General features: G+C 49.0%; 1 protein-coding gene across 1 annotated transcript in view; it reads left to right on the top strand.

The window, feature by feature from the left end:
* Window positions 1-12,434, top strand: part of IL2RA (interleukin 2 receptor subunit alpha) — a 46,160-nt gene extending 33,726 nt beyond the window's left edge. The window contains exons 3-8 of the mRNA XM_043884192.1: window positions 166-279; window positions 2,424-2,645; window positions 4,000-4,080; window positions 4,408-4,479; window positions 6,248-6,314; window positions 9,714-12,434. Coding sequence (XP_043740127.1) covers window positions 166-279; window positions 2,424-2,645; window positions 4,000-4,080; window positions 4,408-4,479; window positions 6,248-6,314; window positions 9,714-9,738 — 581 coding nt within the window. The 3' untranslated portion in view covers window positions 9,739-12,434. The remainder of the gene's footprint in view (window positions 1-165; window positions 280-2,423; window positions 2,646-3,999; window positions 4,081-4,407; window positions 4,480-6,247; window positions 6,315-9,713) is intronic.
* Window positions 12,435-13,040: the final 606 nt, after the last annotated feature.

Below are 13,040 nucleotides of genomic sequence, written 5' to 3'. Positions count from 1 at the left end.
TCTGACAGCCCCCCAAGGACAGGGTATGTGGGGCTCATTTTTATAACCTCTGCATCCCCCGATATTGCCTGGCACGTTACAGGCCCTAGAAAGATGTTCTTTTTGAGAGTTTTCTCTTTTAAACACCTATGATGTTATCGTCTTCATTCCCTCCATATTCTCTAGCCCCTGCCAAGAACCCAGTAAAACAAGTCACTCCTGGACCCAAAGAACAGAATGAAAGAAAACCCACAGACGTGCAGAGCCAAACGCAGCCCCCGGAGCAAGCTGACCTTCCAGGTAGGAGCGAACCTGCTCTCTCACAGACACATGCAGTGCGCCCCCGAGGAGGAGAGTCCGGCCTGTGGTCCTCTCTCCCGAGGACGTCCTGGGGACCGGCGCTGCGGCGCGGTGGTGGCAGGCTGTCTGCTCAGCATCTCAAGCCTCTCTTCCAGCAGCCGGCCTGGGCTCTGGGCTTCCTCCAGGCTTGGGAACTGGCCCCAGCGAGCTCAATTCAACTCCACTCAACTCACTTTCTTTCAAATAGCATTTTGGGGGCTAACTGCTCCAAGCACAGTGGCCAGACAATACCAATCTGAGTCGGCAGTGTTCCTTGGCCTCAAAAGATGCTCTATGTTTCCCTTAAGGAAGAGACACTGAACCGTGAGCCAAGTAATCTACTTCCAGACATTTATTTCTAACAGGACAGTGTTCTGAGGTGGGTGTGGCCACACCGGCTTCTGGAAGCTGCAGACAAAACTTGGGCTAATGGGCTGTGGAAGAGCCTGTGCCATGTCACCCAGCTGCTGCCCCGACTTTCCAAAATTAATAAGGAGGAAGTCAGCCTTGACATCAGGAAGAAAGGAGCCCGTTAGGGAAACCTGAGCTTTAGGGGGCCCAGCTGACCTTACAATACCCTGTGCCCCTACGCTAATTGTACAACTTTACAAAGAACTTTACGACTTTGTATATAATCTCATTCCAACCTCAGAACCCAGTGAGTCAAGGACCAGGAAATATTCCTTCAATTTACTGATGGAATTGAGATGCAGAGACAATTAAAGACATGGCACAACTCACAAAATGGGACTGAAATAAGGGTTTCCTGAATTAGACCAGGGGTCTTGGCATGATTATTTAAGCTACTTTGAATTTATTATCAGCTTTTATTAATTAAAAAAAAATAAAAATACAATGACTAATCTGGGGAACCTGCTGCAATATGCTGTTTCCTGTCCTTGTCACTGTGACTTTGTTCTGGAGTGAGGTTTCAGAACACGTTCATTGTTTTCCTCTGCTTCTCCCCTCCCATATTCCACAATTACTGAAAGTTTTCTCAAGAAGTCAGTGTTTACTCTCCTTACTCAAGAGATAACCAGCTGCCTCTGGCTAAGGGGTGCTGCGCAGACTGTCTTAATTTGGAGGTTTTGAAAGAAGCAAATCCAATTCCAACGAGTCTGGACAGTTATGAATTTTACTGACTGGAAAGGCAATTTGATTCTGAGACTTAAACACATATTCAAGCATGAACTGCAAGACACTGTACTGAGCAGACCCCTTGGGATGGGACCACTGGTCCTCCTGCCGCAGAGGGTCATGGAGGGCAGTGCGAGGGGTTATGTTGGATCTTTGGGGTTGTGGAAGGTCAGAGCATAAACACAGCTTCACAGTTCTGGGCTTAGAAGGATCTGTGGTTCCGTGTGTCCAGATTTGCGGGGCAGGGGAGGGGATTAAATCAGAACAGAACATAATCTGTGGGGTTAAAGGTCAGCCAGACTTGGGTTTTAGTTGGGTGAGGGGAAAGTTACTGGACATGGGAATTTTCAGAGGCCTTAAAAGGGCCAGCTTCAGGCATGGCTTGATCAGGGACCGGGCTCCATTCCTCTAAGATCATCTTGGTGCTTCCCTCATCCCATCTTTGGATTTGTCCCGAGTACTTCTCCGTGGCCCCAAGATGACCACTTTAGATGTGCTTCCTCACTTAGCAGTCGAGATCTAAGTGGTCTCCACATCTCCTCAGCCCAGACAAGCTGGAACCTGCCCTTAACCCTAAGCTGAGACCACTGTTCGAACACCTGTCCACTTAGCAAATCTCTCCCTGTCAGCAGAAGCTCATTTCTCTGCGTTCCCAGAGCAAGCACCTGTGTCTCAAGGGTCATGCTCCCCACGTTCTCCCTGCAGAGGCTCCCCTCCCTGATCCACTGTCTGCTCACTGCAGGGGAGGGGGACTGGGTCTTCGTTCCTTTCACAAAGTACCTAGCAAAGGCCCTGACAAATAGATGTTACCAGTACTTACTGGAAGAAAGTGGGGCGGCGGAGGCAGGGGGGGAAGGAGGAGGGGGCCAAAGAAAAGAAGCAGGACTGTGGTCTGGTCTCTAGGAAGAGGCAGCCTGGACTCACAGCATCTCCTCTACTTGCCTCTGGAATTCCCTTCCCTCGTCCAGGTCACTGCAAGGAGCCGCCACCATGGGAACATGAACGTGAACCTTTAAAGAGAGTCTATCATTTCATCCTGGGGCAGACAGTTCATTACCAGTGCGCCCAGGGATTCAGGGCCCTACAGACTGGTTCTGCTGAAAGCACCTGCACGTTGATCAACGGGGAGATAAAGTGGACCAGGCCCAGGCTCAAGTGCATAAGTGAAGGGGCGAACGGTCAGGTTCCAGGTACAGAGGTGCCCCCCACCCCAGGGTCCACCGCCTCGTGGCTTCCCTGAGGTGGACCAGGCTGGAATCCCTGATCCACCCGCTAAGTGGTCTAGGGTGAGCCACTTCCTTTCCTGGGGCCTCGGGTTGTTCTCTCTCTAGAAAACAGATGAGATAAACTGTAAGGTCTCCACACCCTGGGGTCCCCCATTTCCTGATGGGGATAAAGAGCAGGATCTGAAAGAGGAAGACAGGTGTCTTCCGGAGGGGCCCCCCGCCCCCACATGGTGCCGCTCCCATTTCTAGCTGATCCTGAAATTCCCCCTCTGCCTCTAAGCTACCAAGACTTCCTCATTCAAAAGGGAAAGTCCACCTGCCCTGCATACATTTCCAACTTGCTGACACGTAATGTAAATCTGTTCTCCTGCTATACCAAGAGAAAGCCACCCTCCCCTCTTGTGTGAGTTCCACTTGAGCTTTGCCAAAGTGCAGACATGCAGGGCAGGGACTTTTCAAGCACAGACACACATGCACACACACGTATGCTCATTCACACTCACGGACAACCCACCTACGTTGAGGTCTTCTGCTATTTTCGTCCTGAAATCATATTACCATATCTACAATCAAAAGTCCCCTCATTGGGCCCTAACTTCCAGTGGTTTCTTTGCTTGCCCACATTGCCCAGGCCCCCCACCTCCCTCTTGGATCTTTTGTCGGGGGGGTGCTGAGTTTCTTTCCCATAGCCTGCACCCTGAGAGTCACGCTGCCCACCGGGCATGTCTGAGCAATGGTGAACCTGTCACAGAGAAAAGCTCTCCTTTAGTGCATATCTACTTTAATAGGCTTCCCAGGTGAAGCTAGTGGTAAAGAACTCACCTGCCAATGCAGGAGACTTAAGAGGTTTGATCCCTGCATTGGGAAGATCCCCTGGAGAAGGAAATGGCAACCCGCTCCAGGATTCTTGTCTGGAGAATCCCATGGACAGAGGAGCCTGATGGGCTGCAGCCCATAGGGTCGCAAAGAGTTGGACACGACTGAAGCGACTTAGCACGCACACACTTTGCTTAATGTTTTGATGGAATTTGTATTATGATGACCCAATTCCAAGCTGCAAATGGAAACCAGAGCTGAGTAGGAAGCTTGGGGAGAAAGAGCTCCAAAGAGAGCCAGAGTCAGGGTCACAGTTCCCTCCTCCCGCTCTGCTGGGGTCACACTGAGCCACTTCACTTGACCCTGATGGGGACTACAGAGCCGAGACACACCTTAGCTACCATGTCTAGGGTCAGCTGAGGAGGTGGAGGGGGTGGGTGGGAGACCCCAGACCCCCACTCCCCACCTTCTGCCCCACAAGCATCCTTCTTCTCTCCTCCAGATGACATAGAGCCTTGGGAGAGCACGGAAGCTCCCCCTGGGAGTGGACCTTTCTTAACAACCAGGACGGCAGGGACCACAGGTATGGCTGGCATTTCTTGGAAGATAAAAGCTTGGCTATTAAACTGTGAGGCATGAGAGGGAAGAGCTGGCCTGGGAGCTGCCCCCTGGTGCTAGAGATGGGCACACACCCGCACATGACCTCCCAGGCCTCAAACACAACCAGCGTCGCCAGTGTCAGAGGAGAAGCAAGTTAGAGGGCGCCAGCTCGAGGCAGAAGAACAAAACGTTCAGAAGTTGGGCCAGGGCTCCCCTGGCCTCTCATAGGTCTCCAGCCGCCTGGACTCTCGCAGCCCCAGGCAGTCCCACAGCCAGCATCCACAAGCACCTCCCCCTCTCTTTTGCACAGATTTCCAGAAGCCCACAGAAGAGGTTGCAACGTTGGATACATTCATATTTACCACTGAGTATCAGATCGCAGGTGGGTAGTCACCCAACCATACCGACACATTTGCTTGGTGGGTGGTGAGCTGCTCAGTGAGTTAGTCTAAATTAACTCTTTACACTCTACGATGTGCATAAAACTCAAAGACGAATCCAGAGCATAACACGACTCAAAGTCACAGGCACGGCTGTGGTGAGTCAGCAGTGAGGTCTCCAACCAGCCTCAACCAGGGCCTCCCGGCCAGCTCCCAGAGGACAAACACCCAGCACCTGGATGTGTGTGGGGGGAGGTGGCGTGCCCAGTGGGGGAGAGAAAAAAACATGCCAAGACCACTCCAGGTGCCTTCTGGAGGGAGGCAAAAACAGGCTCTGAGGGGGAAAAAAGAACCAAAAACACCAAAACGGAGCTCGTAGAGTAGACTGCTGGTAACCGGGCCTGGGGATGAGGCAAAGAGAAGACCAGTGTCAAAGGGCACGGACTTCGTCAGCAGAGGAGTTGGTCTAGGGATGGTCAGGGTGTGAGGATTACAGCCAATGATGCTGTGTTGCGGACTTGAAAGTTGCTAAGAGTAACTCTTCAATGTTCTTGGCACAAAAAAGAAATAGTAATTACAAAATATTTTGCAATAAGTAAGTGTACACCTTAAAATTATACAAGGTTACAGGTCAATTATATCTTACGGGGCGGATGGAGGGAGAAAAACAGGCTTTGAGGCAGGTCTAAGACAGACAGATGGACAGCTGGATGGATAACCGCCAGCTCCAGGGAAAGAGTATATGGGAAACAGGGACACTTTCAGGAGATGCTAGCTGCTTATCATTTACCTTTATATTCATCTTGATATTTCAACATTTCATTTACCCCTTGTGGGCCTCACTCAAGATCTGTTTAACTGAGGCTGGGCCTCTGACCCTCTCTGAAGAGGGTGCCTGTCAGCTGCTCCCGAGAAGGAGGCGAGCCCCCGGGAAGGGCTGGGGCCCTTCCCGACCATACCCCCAGGCCCGGGTCCTGGAGCCTCCAGGGAAGCCTGGCCGGGAGGGGGCTGCATTCTGAAAAGGGGTGGCAGAGACTGCCCGGCTCACCTCCCCGGAAGCACTGAGCTGGGTGTGGAGAGCTGGAGGGACCGATACTCGGGAAGGGGCTCTCTCAGCCCCGGGGACCACCTCCCTGACAGACACTCGGGAGGGGGCTCTCTCAGTCCCGGGGACCGCCTCCCTGACAGACACTCAGGAGGGGACTCTCTCAGCCCCGGGGACACCTCCCTGACAGACACTCGGGAGGGGGCTCTCTCAGTCGAGGGGGCTCTCTCAGTCCCGGAGACCGCCTCCCTGACAGACACTCGGAAGGGGGCTCTCTCAGCCCCGGGGACGCCTCCCTGACAGACACTCGGGGGGAGGCTCTCTCAGTCAAGGGGGCTCTCTCAGTTGAGGGGACTCTCTCAGTCCCGGGGACCGCCTCCCTGACAGACACTCGGGAGGGGGCTATCTCAGTCCCGGGGACGCCTCCCTGACAGACACTCGGGAGGGGGCTCTCTCAGCCCCGGGGACGCCTCCCTGACAGACACTCGGACGGAGGCTCTCTCAGTCAAGGGGGCTCTCTCAGTTGAGGGGGCTCTCTCAGTCCCGGGGACCGCCTCCCTGACAGACACTCGGGAGGGGGCTGTCTCAGTCCCGGGGACGCCTCCCTGACAGACACTCGGGAAGGGGGCTCTCTCAGCCCCAGGGACCACCTCCCTGACAGACACTCGGGAGGGGGCTCTCTCAGTCCCGGGGACCGCCTCCCTGACCTGCTTCTCTGTCCACAGTGGCCGGCTGCATTCTCCTGCTCGCCAGTGTCCTCCTCCTGAGCTGCCTCACCTGGCGGCGGAGATGGTGAGTAGCTGTGAAACAAATAACTGCCTGACACTGTGTGAGTCCCGCAGATACCCAGAACTGCAGTCTTCCGGGAGACGGGAGCAGACACCACAGACTGACCCAGAGAGCTGTTCCAAGTGTTACTCACTCAGTCGCGTTCCACTCTTTGCGACCCCGTGGACTGTAGCCCGCCAGGCTCCTCTGTCCATGGGATTCTCCAGGCAAGAACACTGGAGTGGGTTGCCAGTCCCTACTTCAGGAGATCTTTCTGACCCAGGGATCAAACCCAGGTCTCCTGCATTTCAGTTAGATTCTTTACCGAAAGAGCCACCAAAATCCTTCCTAAAATCCAATGTCATCTGAGAGTGCCCTCTTGTGGCCAAAGGAAATATTACTTTTTTTTTTTTTTTTTTTAGCAATTGGGAGAAGGAAATGGCAACCCACTCCAGTATTCTTGCCTGGAGAACCCCAGGGACGAGGAGCCTAGAGGGCTGCCGTCTATGGGGTCGCACAGAGTCGAACATAACTGAAAAAACTTAGCAGCAGCAGCAGCAGCAGTATTCAGAAAAATAAGATCATGGCAGCCGGTCCCATCACTTCCTGGCAAATAGATGGGGAAACAATGCAAACAGTGACAGACTTTATTTTTTTGGGCTCCAAAATCACTGTGATGATGACTGCAGCCGTGAAATTAAAAAATGCTTACTCCTTGGAAGGAAAGCTATGACCAACCTAGATAGCATATTAAAAAGCAGAGACATTACTTTGCCAACAAAGGTCCATCTAGTCAAGGCTATGGTTTTTCCAGTACTCATGTATGGATGTGAGAGTTGGACTGTAAAGAAAGCTGAGTGGCAAAGAGTTGATGCTTTTGAACTGTGGTGTTGGAGAAGACTCTTGAGAGTCCCTTGGACTGCAAGGAGATCCAACCAGTCCATACTAAAGGAAATCAGTCCTGAATATTCATTGAAAGGACTGATGCTGAAGCTGAAACTCAACTACCTTGACCACCTGATGCAAAGAACTGACTCATTTGAAGACTCTGATGCTGGGAAAGATTGAAGGTGGGAGGAAAAGGGGACAACAGAGGATGAGATGGTTGGATGGCATCACCAAGGCAATAGACATGAGTTTGAGTAGGCTCTGGGAGTTGGTGATAGACAGGGAAGGCTGGTGTGCTGCAGTCCATGGGGTCGCAAAGAGTCAGACACGACTGAGTGACTGAACTGAGCTAGGAGCTGGTGATGAGAGGGAGCTGGCTTACAAAGCCTCCTGAAAGCCAAAAATTAGGTGCTCTGGAGTTTCGCGATCTGCTTTTAAGTTTAGCCATTGTTAAAAACTAAAGTATATAAGCTTACAATTAAATAAGTTAAATAGTACAAAGTCAATAAATATTAAAAATTAATCACTTTCTAATTATTTTAGTGCAGTGGACTACTCTATTCTCAGGGTTGTTTGCATCTGTGTACCTGTGTTGAGGAAATACTGCCTAGATGATGATTTTACATTGTACTTCTCTCCCCAGCTCTGTATCCAGGACGTATTGACACTGGGTTTGGTGGGGATTTTTACACCATGGAGGTGAGCAGACTGTTTCCGAGAGCTGGTTGTTAAGCATTTGCCTGCATGCCAGTTCCTGCAGCCTCACCCCATGGGAGCTCTTAGCCAGGTAGGAGGTAACCAGATGCTGCTGACAGCTGTTTGACAGGGTTGCCACTAGCCACGTGCACATACTTCCGTTTAAACTTAAATAAATTAAATATGATTAAAAGTTCAGTCTACACGTGGCAGTAGCCACATTTCAGGTGTTTGATAGCCACACGTGGCCACCTTGTTGGACAACACAGATACGAGACACTTCCGTCTTCACAGAAAGTTCTTACAGCACAGTGCTGGCTAGAAGCTAGCAGTTTTCAATTCAGGAAGTCCCCTTAGCACAGCTAGCTGAGCTATTATTTTTCCTTTTCTGCAGCTATTGTCTTCCACTTCCAAAAAGTTTTATAGAATAGCTCCTGTGTAGATGTGGGTCAAAGGGCACATACTTGCAATTAGAAGATGGCCAAGTTCTGGGGAATCTGACGCAGTAGCTTAGGTGACTACAATCAACAGCAGTGTATCCACACACTTTAGAGTTGCTAAGAGACTAACTCTTGAATATTCTCACCACCAAAAAAGATATGACAACCACGCGATGTGATGGAAGTGTTAGCTTAACGGCAAGGTGGTCATTATGTCACAACACATAAATATATCAAGTCAACATGCTACACCTTAACCTTGCACAGCGTTCATTGCCAATTATCTCTCAAGTTTAAAAGGACTCAGAGACCAACTCCTGTGTACCAGGCACTTGGTAAGGGCCTCAGGATGATTAAGAAGGGCCCCTGCTCTCAGGAGCTTATAGACCAGTCAAGGAGAAAAGAAAATAAAAAAGAGAGAGACTTGAAATGCCATTTATGAAAGCCTAAGATTGAGGTGCTGCAGAGAATGAGGAGAGAAAGGACACACGTCAACATAGATGGGGGTGCCCAACAGGCTTTCAGAGCCGATGCCGGCAGACAGGTGAAGAACAGCAGGAGCAGCTGCAAGGCAGAAGGACAGGAGGAGAAGGGAAGCATCCTGAGGGGCAGGAGGCTGTCTGCGAGGGTCTGGCAGTTCTCAGCACTGAGGGGTAAAGCGCACAGGATGGCCGGAGACCACGTCCTGGAAGATCAGGCCAGACGGGGAACCCAGTCCCATCCTGAGGGCAACAGCAGCCACAGAAGCGGGCTTATGCGATAAACGGTAGCATCGGCATTTGAATGGTCTGGCCACCAGAAAGGCTGGATTTAGGGTGGTAATAGTGGTGGCAGTCTGATATGTTGTGCTAGAATAAATCCACCCAGGGGATGAGGAGAGCATGGACCAGGTCGGGGGCATCCGCTAAAGCAGAGGAAAAGAATGGAGAGATACATAAAGGAGTCAGGTTAGCAGAGTCTGGTGGCTGATTGGAAATGAGTGTGAAGGAGGAGGGTTGACTCGAGATGATGCAGTTACCCCTTCCCCGGGGACTGTCATCACCACCCACTAGGACAAAATGCAAAGTGAGGATGTGCACCCAGTGAGCACAGCCTATCTTTCAGCCCCTCCCCAAGACCCACCAGCTCCCCCACCTGTAACCGGCCAGGCCTTGGGCTCACTTTCAGCCCCACAGGCTGCACAATGACTGGATCACGTCACCATGAGGACCACGAGGCTGCTGGTCTTGACCTCTAGAGGGATGATCAGCAAGTGGGATGGTCAGGGTATCCTGAGGTGGGACTTAAAGTTAGCAGGTCAGTGGGGCTTTTGTGGGATGCTCAACACACATCAGTTTATTGAGACCATATTGATTTTGGTGCAGCATTCCACCCATGACTATGACTTGTATCACCACAGGAAGAAGAACAGAAGGACAATCTAGAAAACCAAGGGCCGGAAGAAGTCAAGAACAGCCCACAGATGTCATGGATCACAATCAAAATCAAAGAAGCTAAACACTCATCCAAGAGGCATCTCCTGATCCGGTGGGCTCTGGAAAGCTCTGAAGTCACATAGCAGAACACCGGGCAACTGCAACCCCATCGTGAAGCCAATTCTGTAGCATCAACCCTTGAGGTTGACCTGTGTCTAGGCAGCAAGTCCAAGGTTGCTGGAGGAATGGAGAAGGACAACCAGAACTCTTGGTCCTGTTTTCATGTATATGTGTTCACCAGACCACAAATAGCATGGAGCTTTCTCCACACCATGTAGAGTATAAAGAAGAGTAGCTTCATGCTAAGAGCATCCCAACTTCCCAGGTTAGAAATCCCAAGGGAAGCCCTAGCACTGATGTAAATAGACACACACGCTCTCTGCATCCACATAAGTCCTTTCCCAGCCTCTGGTTGACCAGCCCACTCTCCTGCTCATATGCCCCCCAAATGAAGACTTTTGACCTTAGCCCAGTCCTCCAAGCTAGCCCCCTCTACTGAATCTTCCAGTTCGAGTTTCTAAAGAACAGATTCCCTGGGGGAGCAGTCTTTAGGTGACTGCAGAAGACAGCAAGCAAACCCATGGAACTGTCAAGCTTCAGAGTTTGAAGGGATTTCACTGGAGTTAATGCTGGGAGAAGGGGGAGAAGCTGGGTCCCAGGTAGTGGGTTATCCTTGACATGTAGCTTCAGCTGTTTGTGACTGGCTGTTCTAAGAGCGTTTTCTCTGGGATTGCTATAAATGATGCTCTCGGCTGCCACAAATTTGATGTTTACAGGCGGACACACAGTGTGCAAACGTGTACATTTGCAAAGAGGTGTCATAAAAACACTGGTAAGGGAGCAGTACATTCAATGTTTATGGGAGGAAAGAAAGAAAGAAGGATGGGGGCAGGGGAGCGCATGTCATTATGGACGAGGTCACATCAGTGACCCTCACACTGTGAGCAAATTAAAATTGCCTGGAGACCTTGGTGAGACCCGGAAGCCTGGGCCCGTCTTCAAAGTTTCTGAGTCAGCAGGTCTGGGGTGGGGCCCGAGAATCCACATGTCTAACAGGTTACAGGTGATGCTGACGATGCTAGTCCGGGGACCACACTTTGAGAACCACAGGGTTTACACTTCTCCACACCAGCCAACCCTCAACCCCCAATGGAAAAGCCAACTTTGGGGGCCGAGATTTCCGTGCAAGTTCAGACTCTTGCCCAAGATATCAATTCTCAACCAGTTGACAGATGTCCTGGCTGAACGAAATCACATGATGAAGGAGATCAATGAAAAATTTAAATCAGCCAGTTTTCATTTCTGAGAGGGCAGGGAAGTATTACCAGAAAATGTGCAGGTGTCAGCAGGTCTATATCTAGGTTAAAAAGTGGTTTTCTGTCCTTTCTGTGACCAACCAAGTACAATCAGATTCCATTGTCAGCATTCCCCAACATGTATGTTTTCTGGGAAACTAAGGTTAAGACCTGGAATTTCAGACCAGAAAAAAATATATGTTTTTAACCTTATTTATCTGACTTGAGTAAAACTGGATTATCATTATTCATTCTGGGGGAGAGAAGTCTGTGAGATCAAAATTTTTTCATAATACAGGTGACTCTTGAAGAGCTTGGGTTTGAACCACGCAGGTCTGCTTACATGTGGATTTTTGTCCACAGTAAATCCTGCAGGGCTATTCAATCCAAGATTGGTTGAATCTGTAGATGCAGAACCAGGGATATGTAGAAACCATGGGTATGAGGAACCAACTATAACATGTGGATTTTTTACTGCACAGAGGGTCATTGCTCCCAACTCCTGGGTTGTTCAAGGGTCAACTGTGAGTAAGATGTGATTTGCCTTTTCCACTCTCACTCCCTTACAAGTGCATGGTGGAGTTTTCCGGAAGCTACATAATGTGCAATGATGTCATTGCTCTCGTGTTAACATATAATGAGTTTATTACTATTGTTTATGGAAGAATTGATAAATAATATTTTTAAAATTTCTTGGTTTTAGCATATAAGTATGGTAAGTATCACTAGATGTAACTGTATAAACAAAAAGTTTTGGGAGCCTTCAATACTTTTAATAACATACAGAGGTCGTTCTGACAGACCGTTAACAAACACATTATCACTGGTCCTTTCAGCAAGGCAAATCAGGTGTATATGTGTACACACACATGCGCATGCACACACCTGTGTGCAATGGAATATTACTCAGCCATAAAAATAATGACATAATGCCATTTTCAGCAACATGGGTAGACCTAGAGATGATCATACTAAGTGAAGTAAGTCAGACTGAGAGACAAATATTGTACGATATCACTCATACGTGGAGTCTAAAAAGATACAAGTGATCTTATTAACAAAACAGTATGTTTTGACATATTGTTTTCTATAATAGACATAGAAAACAAACGTATGGTTACCAAAGAGGAAGTGGGGAGGGATAAATTAGGAGTTAGGGATTAACATATAAATACTACTATATAGAAAAATAGATAATTAACAAGGACCTACTGTATGGCGCAGAGAACTCAAAAATCTTATAATAACCTATAAAGGAAGAGAATGTAAAAAATTAACATTTATATATATATATATATACTTGAAAATAACAGAACATTGTAAATCAACTATATTTCAATAAACATTTTTAAAACAGAAATGCAAATCAAAACCACAGTGAGATGGTTATACCCAATAAGACGACTTTAAGGAGAAAAGAAAAGAAATAACAAATGTTGACAAGAATATGAAGAAATAGGAACCCTCATACATTGCTGGTGCGAATGTAAAATGGTACAGCCACGGTGGTAGTAGTTTCTGAAAAAGTTAAACATGGAATGACCACATGGCTCAGCAATTCCACTCCTGGGTATGTTACCCAGGGGTGAAGAAAACCCTTGTCCACACAGAAACTGGTATATGACTATTTATAACAGCGTCACAGCCAAACAGTCCAGAGATGGAAGCAACCCGAATGCCCACCAGTGGATGAGCAGGTAAGCAAGCCGTGGTCTTTCCACACGCGGCAATACGACCCGGTCACAGAAAGGAACGAGGTCTTCAAAATGGCTGCCATGTAGATGAGCCTAAAGAACATGACACTATGTGAAGGAGGCCAGACATAAAATGTCACATGTTTCCTTTTTGTCATATGACAAAAATCATATGTCAAATGTCATATGATTCCTTTTATACAAAATGTCCGGAAGAGGCAGGTCCAAAGAGACTGAAGCAAACTAGTGCTTACCAGGGCTG

The sequence above is a fragment of the Cervus elaphus genome, chromosome 23 (genome assembly GCF_910594005.1).
Source record: "Cervus elaphus chromosome 23, mCerEla1.1, whole genome shotgun sequence".
In the NCBI taxonomy this organism is placed as follows: domain Eukaryota; kingdom Metazoa; phylum Chordata; class Mammalia; order Artiodactyla; family Cervidae; genus Cervus; species Cervus elaphus.
This window is presented reverse-complemented; position numbering and strand designations above follow the sequence as displayed.